This window comes from Hyla sarda, chromosome 1 (genome assembly GCF_029499605.1).
Source record: "Hyla sarda isolate aHylSar1 chromosome 1, aHylSar1.hap1, whole genome shotgun sequence".
In the NCBI taxonomy this organism is placed as follows: Eukaryota; Metazoa; Chordata; class Amphibia; order Anura; family Hylidae; genus Hyla; species Hyla sarda.
The window spans coordinates 235,408,087-235,418,442 of record NC_079189.1 but is presented as its reverse complement, the minus strand read 5'-3'; the positions used below and the strand labels follow the sequence as shown (position 1 = coordinate 235,418,442).

At 41.3% G+C, this 10,356-nt stretch overlaps 1 protein-coding gene and 1 long non-coding RNA gene across 4 annotated transcripts in view; one reads left to right on the top strand and one right to left on the bottom strand.

Annotated features, from left to right (window-relative positions):
- Positions 1-3,573: 3,573 nt before the first annotated feature.
- Positions 3,574-10,356, top strand: part of LOC130366652 (uncharacterized) — a 33,199-nt gene continuing 26,416 nt past the window's right edge. Inside the window, exon 1 of the long non-coding RNA XR_008891909.1 lies at positions 3,574-3,945. This is a non-coding gene — a long non-coding RNA (uncharacterized LOC130366652). The remainder of the gene's footprint in view (positions 3,946-10,356) is intronic.
- The window catches only part of SLC20A2 (solute carrier family 20 member 2), a 66,068-nt gene continuing 62,686 nt past the window's right edge, over positions 6,975-10,356 (bottom strand). For all 3 annotated transcript variants that reach the window (XM_056568965.1, XM_056568957.1, XM_056568959.1), the window contains exon 11: positions 6,975-10,292. In XM_056568965.1, coding sequence (XP_056424940.1) covers positions 10,128-10,292 — 165 coding nt within the window. In that variant the 3' untranslated portion in view covers positions 6,975-10,127. The remainder of the gene's footprint in view (positions 10,293-10,356) is intronic.

Genomic DNA, 10,356 nt, shown 5'->3' with positions numbered 1-10,356 from the left:
CCTATAACTTTTTTATTTTTCCACGTATGGGGTGGTATGAGGACTCATTTTTTGCGCCGTGATCTGAAGTTTTTATTGGTATGATTTTTGTTTTGATCGGACTTTTTATTAATTTTTTAATGATATAAAAAGTGACCAAAATACGCTTTTTTGGACTTTGGAATTTTTTTGCGCGTACACCATTGACCGTACGGCTTAATTAATGATATATTTTTATAGTTCGGACATTTACGCACGCGGCGATACCACATATGTTTATTTTTTATTTTTTTTACACTGTTTTATTTTTTTTATGGGAAAAGGGGGGTGATTCAAACTTTTATTAGGGAAGGGGTTAAATGACCTTTATTAACACTTTTTTTTTACATTTTTTTTGCAGTGTTATAGGTCCCATAGGGACCTATAACACTGCACACACTGATCTCTAATGCTGATCACTGGCGTGCATTAACACGCCTGTGATCAGCATTATCGGCGCTTGACTGCTCCTGCCTGGATCTCAGGCACGGAGCAGTCATTCGTCGATCGGACACCGGGGAGGCAGGTAAGAGCCCTCCCAGTGTCCGATCAGCTGTTCGGGACGCCGCGATTTCACCGCGGCGGTACCGAACAGCCCGACTGAGCAGCCGGGTCACTTTCACTTTCACTTTAGAAGCGGCGGTCAGCTTTGACCGCCGCTTCTAAAGGGTTAATACCGCACATCGCCGCGATCGGCGATGTGTGGTATTAGCCGCGGGTCCCGGCCGTTGATTAGCGCCGGGACCGACGCGATATGATGCGGGATCGCGGCGCGATCCCGCTTCATATCGCGGGAGCCGGCGCAGGACGTAAATATACGTCCTGCGTCGTTAAGGGGTTAAAGTCCCATACAAGTCTATGGGAAGTATATGTTACTGCATAACTTCCAAATGGCTGGAGATATTTTGATAATACTTGGTCACATGTTACTTATATGTCCACTTAAAATATAGGATAGTTAATTTAACCTGCATCTCCTAGTGAATGTATCAGTCCTGGATATGAGGACAGGATATGAGGACGGGATGAGGTTGGGATATGGGGTCGAGATAGGAGGTTGGGATATGAGGTCGGGATATGAGGATAGCATATGAGGACGGGATATGAGATCGAGATATGAGGACGGGACATGAGGTTGGGATATGAGGACAGAATAGGAGGTCGAGATAGGACGGGATATGAGGACAGCATATGAGGACGGCATATGAGGACAGGATATGAGGATGGGACATAAGGACGTGATATGAGGTCAGGATATTAGGACAGCATATGAGGTTGGGACATGAGGACGGGATAGGAGGTCAGCATAGGAGGATGGGATATGGGGTTGGGATATGACAACAATATGAGGATGGGATATCAAGTCAAAAGCTTTCTCCTTTGTTGATTTTCCTCCCCAACAAGGATAAGGAAGAAAAAACCGGGCAACGCCGGGTACTCCGCTAGTAACATAATAAAAGGGGGCATCCTCTACATCTAAAGGAAAGAGGGATTCTTTACTCTTAGAGCAGCGAGACCATGGAACTCTCTTCCATGAAATGGTGATAGTTGATTGTTAATAGAATTCTGGAGGTAGGAAGTTGATTCTGGGCATTTGCCTCCAAAAGGACTTTTTTTGCCCTTCTCTGGAACAACACAGTAGTGTTATATGTTAAAGTTGATAGACTCGTCTTTTTTTAACCTTATGAACTATGTAAGGCTACAAGCTATTAGAACTTTGAATAGCCAAAATCTTTATTTTTAGTATAAATAAAATGACCAAAATACTGCATTATAAAATAACTGATCTCTATACAAATTGCAAAAACACACCGTACATGAACTTTTAGATTTTATTTTTCAGTTTCTTTTTTTCATGGTATAAAATAAAATATGTTTTTAATACATATGTTTCACACAATTTAAGAATTGCTGTAGGTTAGATATTCTGCTATACTTTACAACACCGTTCATATTATTTTCAGTATTTTTCAATATCCACTCAGCAGCCCATATGTGCATACACATGTACAGATATACAAATCTTAACATTGTGACCAGGATTTCCCAGAAACACTATAATGAATTTTGTGCTGGTTCATGATCAGTGCAAGTTGCTTTGTGGCACAATTTGACAAAGATTATCTACAGATAGACTGTTACATGACAATTATTAATAAAAAAAAATGCACACAGGAGAAAAAAAAAAAAAAGATTATAGGCAAACGTCAGTGTGCTTAAAGGGGTACTCCGGCTCTAAGACATCTTATCCCCTATCTAAAGGATAGGGGATAAGATGCCTGACCGTGGGGGTCCCGCCGCTGGGGACCCCCATGATCTCCCACGCTGCACCCCGTTAGCATCAGCCTGGTCTGATTTCTAGCGATCACAGGGACGGAGCATAGTGACGTCACGGCTCCGCCCCGTGTGACATCACGCTCCGCCCCCTCAATGCAAGCCAAGGACAGGGGATAAGATGTCTTAGCACCGGAGTACCCCTTTAATATTCGACAGCTAGCATCCAGTGACAACACAAAAAACAAAATTGGGGCTTTGGGTTTGTCTGTGCTGTACCATGCAGCTGTGAACAAACTCAACATAATAAAAAGAAAAACTAAGTATAAAATGCACTGAGCAGACCCACGGCAATTTTTTTTTCTTTAGAAAGTGAAATGGACAGACAACTGTGGTTTGTAATGGACCAATCTAATAACATATACTGTGAAGCAACAGCTTTAAACTTCTATTCTTTAGTTAATGTTTTAAAGGGGTACTGTACTCCGCCCCTAGACAAGGATAAGGGAAAAGATGTATGATCGCTGGGGTCCCGCTACTGGCAACCCCCATGATCACCTGCACACCACCCTGGCATTCTGAACTTTTCATTCAGAATGCTGGGTTTGGGGCAGTGACGTTACACCATGCCCCCTCCATTCATGTCTATCGGAGGGGGCATGGTGGCCATCACACCCCCTCCCATATACATGAATGGAGGTGGTGTGAAGTCATAACGAAAAGTTCAGAATGCAGTCATGCCCCCTACCATGTCTAGGGGCGGAGTATCCCTTTAACTAATTGAAGCATTAGATTTAAAAAGAAAAATTATATATTACAATAATATATAGCAAAAACGCAACATGTACCAAGGAAAGTTTGGGGGAAAAATAAAAATTAGCAGCATTTCAAAATCATGATCAAGTTCTAGATATAAACCTTAAAATGGAAGACAGTCCCAAAATGATAAAAATGGCAGCATAGATAAACCCTGTTTTAACTGAACATTTAAAAGAACTGTCTGTTAAGTGCTACATGGTATTGAACTGAAAAGTATCTATTATCCCAACCACCTTCCCCTTGAACTGTTTTAGCAATGTATAAATTATTTAAAGGAAAACTGTCACATGTTTTGTCCCGCACTATCCACAGGTACGCACTATCCACAGACGCTGAACAATTTGAGTCCTACCTTGCCCAGATCCGCTGCGCCGTTTGCCCGTTACAGGTCTTTTTCTGTGTATTAAAATTAGCACTTAACTGGCAAAGGCGGGGTTACTGCCTTCAACTGCTATTGTGTTGTAACCGCCGCCCTGCCCGGCTAATGAATATTCATATATTGCCTTACTATGTTGTCTCATATCGGCCGAGTCTCAAACTGCCTACACCCTTACTTCAGCGCTGCTCCGGACGAATGAAGCAGCGATGAAGACCGCTTCCGGGTGTAGTGAGAAATCCCGCACATGCACAGTAGCGTCCGGGACTCGGCCGATATAAGACAACATAGTAAGGCAATATATGAATATTCATTAGCCGGGCGGTGCTGCGGGCAGGGCGGAGGTTACAACACAGTGGCAGTTGAAGGCAGTAACCCCGCCTTTGCCAGTTAAGTGCTAATTTTAATACACAGAAAAAGACCTGTAACGGGCAAACGGCGCAGCGGATCCGGGCAAGGTAGGACTCAAATTGTTCAGCGTCTCCCGCACTATCCTCAGGTACCTGTGGATAGTGCGGGACAAAACATGTGACAGTTTTCCTTTAAGGAAAAAGAGGAGAGAAAGAAATAGTCTTATTTGTCCACAAAAATGCGGTGTGTATAAAAATGTTATATAAAATGTCAGGGATTGAACAACTGATATGTAACACATTATGATATTTTGCTCCAGAACATTCTCTTTTTTTTGGGAAGCAACTAAAACATTACTGAGCATGAAAAATACTCTTGGATAAGTTTCCACTCCTAACCTGGTAGGATGCTAAAAAGGAGAAAATGTAGAACATGGAAATGATAAAACTCAAGTGTTATCTAAAGAATTAGCTTGCAGTCTACAAATGAAAATCAAAGTCTAAATATAAAGTTAGCTGCAATATCAATGATTTACACAATCTCAGGCTTAACTTTTCCCTCCATCTAAACCTTTAAAGTGTACATCTCATGAAACAAACTTTTTATATATTAAAGATAAAGCCCTACTGAACAACTTTTTAATTGCTTTTATTTAAAAAAAAATCCTCCTTTCATGTTTTTTTTTACTTTAAAAACTTCTCCACTAGGGGTCTCCCTAGCAATCTTGTCAGCAAGCATTTTGGACTCAGTGAGTGAGTCTGAAATCAGCTCAGTGCAGCTCCCACCTGTCAGACAGGCAGGAGGGAGGGAGCACTGAGTTGTACACAAGCAGGGAGCCAAACAGAGAGGATACATGCTTTCCACATGGCTAATTATATATGCACTGCTATGACAGCCTCCCCACTCTGTGCCTACAACTGAGCTACTGAAGTGCATAGAAAAAGGTATTTTTAGGGGGTTTTATAGCAAAATAAATGCAGGGATAGACTGTCAGAGACAGATGGGGAGGGGGATTAGGGAAAGTTTAGCTGGTGATAGATACTCTTTAAAGGAGTTCTCCAACTGAAATCTTTTATCCCCCGCTGTGCCCGGGCTGTAAAACTATACATAATAAAATTTCACTTACCTGCCTACGATCCCCCATTGTTCTGATATCGCCGCCCGTGCTCCGGTCCCTGTCAGCTTCCTCTTCCTTCACTCTGCGCTCAGCCTATCAGCGGTTGCGACGGGACATTGTTGCGGCCGCCGATAGGCTGAGCACAGAGTGAAATCACCGACCCGCAGGAAGTGGAAGAGACCGGGATGGCGATATCGGAACAACGGGGGATCGTAGGCAGGTAAGTGAAAGTTTATTATGTATAGTTTTACAGCCCGGGCACAGCGGGGGTTAAAAGTTTTAGCTTAGAGAACTCCTTTAAGTTGCTGACTTTGAAAGTGATGCTACTTTCTGCTTAAGTGATGACAATTTAACTGCAAGTCAGTTTAAATGAATTACTGCCAGTTAGGCCTTTTCTAATTCAATAAAAATGTTAAAGGAGTTCTGTAGTGAAATATAAATTATCCCTTATCCAAAGAATAGGGGATAAGTTATAGTTCGCGGGGGGTCCGACTGCTAAAAGGGGGTGTGCAGACCCCTGCACGGAGTGGCGGCTGACACACACCCTCCATGTATCCCATAGAGATACGCTGAGGGGGCGTGTTGGCCGCGGCTTCCTTGGGGGGGGGGGGGGGGGGTTTGCTTCGTAATGGGTGCTGCCAGCAGACTGCTGGGCCCAGTTCAGGAGATCTGGGACCCCCCCCACGATCTATAACAGGAGATGTTAAATTTCACTGCACTACTACTTTAGCAACTGGATGACATAGAAGGGAATTAATTGGGTGTTAATGGTTTTGTCTCAATAAAAAAATAATCTTCTTCTCATATGCAAATAGAGAACGTGTATGTCAAAACTGGGGGGTTCCTTTATGAGCTTGAGTGGAGCACCAGCGGCTCAACAACCCTGGATCCAGCCCTACCATTATTTACATGTAAAGCCATTTAATTTAATGGCCATGGGCCATCATTGCCTACTAAGCTGCTGCAGGTGTGTGGCTTGCTGCAACACTGGTGGCATAAACTGGTTTTCTAGTTTCAGAGGCTTATAGACAAAACAGTTTCAAAGAGACATTTGGGGAGATTTTTCAAAACCTGTGTAGAGAAGTGGTGCAATTTCCAATAGCAATTAGATCGCTTCTTTTATTTTTAACCCCTTCCCGCTATATGACGTAAGCAAATGTCATGAGCGGGCTCCCGCGATAGAACGTGGGGTCACGCGCTGACCCCGCATCATATCGCGTCGGTCCCGGCGGCTATCAATGGCCAGGGACCGCGGCTAATACCGGACATCACTGATCGCAGTGGTGCCCGGAATTGACCCTTCAGAGTTGATCACCACATCTAAAGAGAAAGTAAACTGTGCCAGTTAACTCAGTGGAGCTGTTCGGGACCGCCGCGATGAAATCGCGGTGTCCCGAACAGCTTGCTGAACAGCTGGAGGGTCCCTGACTGCCTCCTCGCTGTCTGATCACCGAATGACTGCTCTGTGCCTGAGATCCAGGCAGGAGCAGTCGAGCGGCGATAACACTGATCAATGCCCGGCTATTGCCAGGCAGTGCTCTGTGTAGAAGATCAGTGTGTGCAGTGTTATAGCCCCTTATGGGAGCTATAACACTGCAAAAATAAAGTGTTAATAAAGATCATTTAACCCCTTCCATAATAAAAGTCAGAATCACCCCCCTTTTCCAAATAAAAAAAATAAAACAGTGTAAATAAAAATAAACATATGTGGTATCGCCACGTGCGTAAATGTCTGAACTATAAAAATATAATAGTAATTAAACCGCACGGTCTATGGCATACACGTAAAAAAATTCCAAAGTCCAATACCATAAAAAAGTGAATAAAAAGCGATCAAAACAAAAATGATACCAATAAAAACGTCAGATTATGGTGCAAAAAATGAGCCCTCATACTTCCCCATATGCGGAAAAATAAAAAAAGTTATAGGGGTCAGAAGAGGACATTTTTAAACGTATACATTTTCCTACATGTAGTTATGATTTTTTTCCAGAAGTACGACAAAATCATACCTATAAAAGTAGGGTATCATTTTAACCCTATGGACCTACAGAATATAGAGAAGGTGGAATTTTTTCCGGAAAATGCACTGCGTAGAAACGGAAGCCCCCAAATTTACAAAATGGCATTTTTTCTTCAGTTTTGTCGCACAATGATTTTTTTTCCCCATTTCGCCGTGGATTTTTGGATAAAATGACTAATGTCACAGCAAAGTAGAATTGGTGGCACAAAAAATAAGCCATAATATGGATTTTTAGGTGCAAAATTGAAAGAGTTATGATTTGTAGAAGGTGATGAGGAAAAAATGAAAATGCAAAAACGGAAAATACCCTGCGTCGTTAAGGGGTTAAAAAGGCCTCTAAAAAAATACAAAAACTAACTTCGCACTTTGGAATGATTTTCCATTGCTTGATAGTGTTTTATGAATTGGCAATCTATTAATTACCAATTGATAAGATACTATCAAGCATTGAATAATCATTAGCGTGTCAAGTTTTTGTTTTGAAGATTGGGGTGGGACCCTACTCATGCACCACTGATATTATTGAGTGCAGAATTATTATACACTGTGAAACATACAAGAAGGAATCTTATTAGTTGCTATGGGCAACTGCACCACTCTTCCTCTACACAGGTTTTGTTAAATTACCCCCACTGACCTTGTATGACAATCCTTTGAAGAGCTTTTCCAGCCTTCACTGATGGTTTATTCCTCAGGATGGGCTATCAACATAAGATTGGCGGGGGCCAGACTCCTGTACCCCAACTGATATCAGCTGTTTGAAGTGGCAACAGCATTTGTAGAAGTGCTGTGGCCTCTTTACCTGCAAGTCAGTTTACAGTTGCAAACACGAATTTTAATAGCAGAAAGTGCTAGGTATCACAACATCATCTAATTCGAATGAACAGAACAATGCTGCACAATCTTGCAACATCTGAGGCTGGGTCATCAGTTTTAAAAGGCTGTTACACCAGTAAAGCATTCTATACCTTTACATTGTTTCCTATCTATTCCAAAATATTTACTTTTACCACAAAAGATTTTAGGAGCTTCAGCATATTATGAGGAAATGAAATGTTCACACTACCTATTGCTGGGCCCAATGTTAAAGTTTGGCATAGTAATGTTATTGAGAATTCACAATACCACAATGCAATCATTAAGTGATCCACTACAAGCAATTACTTCAGTATTCCTCAACTCCAGTCCTCAATAGCAAGCAGCAGGTCATGTACTAAGAATCTCCTAAGGCTATGTTTACACTTGAATTCTGCACAGATTCTGGAGCAGCAGAGTCTCATTGAATTCTATGGGATTCTGCGGCGCACTCTATGCACACAGCGGAATTTTCATTTCTGGCACGGAAATTCCGATTTCTGTGTCTGAACAAAGAATGATCTGTTCATTCTTTCTACGGACTCCGCACGGAATACACAGGCGTCTATGAGATGTATTCTAGTGCGGTCTTAGTGCTGGCATGTTATGCTGGTGCCTGCAGTTTTAGGAAAAACTCTGTGCGGACTTTCCAAAGTGTGAAAATAGCCTTAAAGGAACACTAAATTTCCTGCACTACTGCAATAGTCTTTGCATGCCCTTAAAGTAAATCTACACAGGGATCAATTTCCTTTTATCTCCACCATTTTCAACTGATAGCAAGAGTTACTTTAATGCTGGCAGGGGAACTTAAAAGAGGTTGTCCAGGCAAAAGCAAAGTCTCGGTTGTATAAAAATAAACAACCTATAATCACCGCCTCATCTGGTCCCTTGCTACTGCCGCTCCAACACTCCTGGCCCTTCACTGGTCTCTGCGTTCCTTCGGTCAGGCTCCGCAGGCCTTGAGTGATGCGTCTCTCCCTACCAGCTCTCCATCCAGCTGTCCCAATGACTAATGGGTCTGAGCAGCTTATTTAAAAAAACTGTAATTTCTCTAAAACACCCGAGAGTTTCAGAGTAAATCATAGTGTCCTGGGACCCCGCTCCCTGCATCTGTTTTATGCTCCCCACAGACAGCTTCCTTTTAAGATATACAAATCTTAGATTACCACTGTGGGTGGATTTTATGGTAAAAAATAGGCTACTTATGAAGCTAATATGGTAAAAATATGCGGTAAAATGAAATAACAGAGAGAATAAAGTCTTTATAGTATATGTGATTTCTTTGTTTTTGACTAGAATTTTCCGTTCCATGACATCAGTAATTGTCACATGTGTTGCCTTTATGGCAAATCCTTAAAGCCCGATTTACTGGGAGCTTTCAAGGACTGGAGTTGAGGAAAATATGGATTATATTCATAACTATTGCTGCACATCTACATCTACAAGTGCTGTTCCACATATTTTCATCTGGCTTCATTACAGCACAAAAGTGATTCATTCTGAAGGCTTGGACAAGTAGCAGATTGTTAAAGCATTGACACACACAAATGTCACTAGACTCATATACTTGCCAGGAACATCCTACCTTCTTTGGTATGCTACTACACGTTCCTAATAAACATGTGGAAGGGAAATGTGCCAATGTGAATGTGCAAATGTATTTACAAATGTAAATTATAATACATACAATTCTACTTCTTGGGCATGAACCTTTATCTATAAACAATTATGCACATCTTTTGTTCCAGTCTTCGTTATATTCCATCATAACCCTACTTCTCTTTACAAAATGTATATTTAGTCATCCCGTACCTCGCTTATCACTTACAGTATATATATATATAAATATATATATATATATATATATATATCTCAAGTAGACGTGGGCATCTTTAATAATTCATTCTATTTTTTGATTAAAAAAAAGCAACTTCACAAAAATAATACATTATGTACAGCTTTTATCTAGATATAAAAGGCTATGCAATAATTCCCATCCCAAATTATAATGCTCTGGTAGTGTAACCTACTATACGCATATATATATATATATATGTTTATTTAAATATAAGTCATGAGCCACATCTCACCATATCACCAATTTGACATACATTATATACAGCAAAATTATTACATCACGATGATGATGATGATGCATTGAGAAGTAGAAGGGCTTGTTATTCTCCACATTGTTGGTGAAGCGAACGGCTTTTCATATTGCTGTAGCTTTGTGGGGTTTCCAGAATAGGATATTTATATAGGATTTTTTCCTTAGTAGTCAGGAGGTTATATGATCAGACATAGGGTAGGATACCGTATTGAAAGAGGGCCATTACTGCTGCACTAAAGAGACCAGCCACAGGCACCGTCACAAACCAAGCCAGGAAAATGTTCCTAAACAAATGCCAGTCCACAGCTTTTCTCGAGCGGATCCAACCCACTGACACCACCGATCCAACCTTATGTTTTTAAAGACATAGGATGTGGAGAGAAAAAAAAAAAAAAACAACTTAAGATAATCAC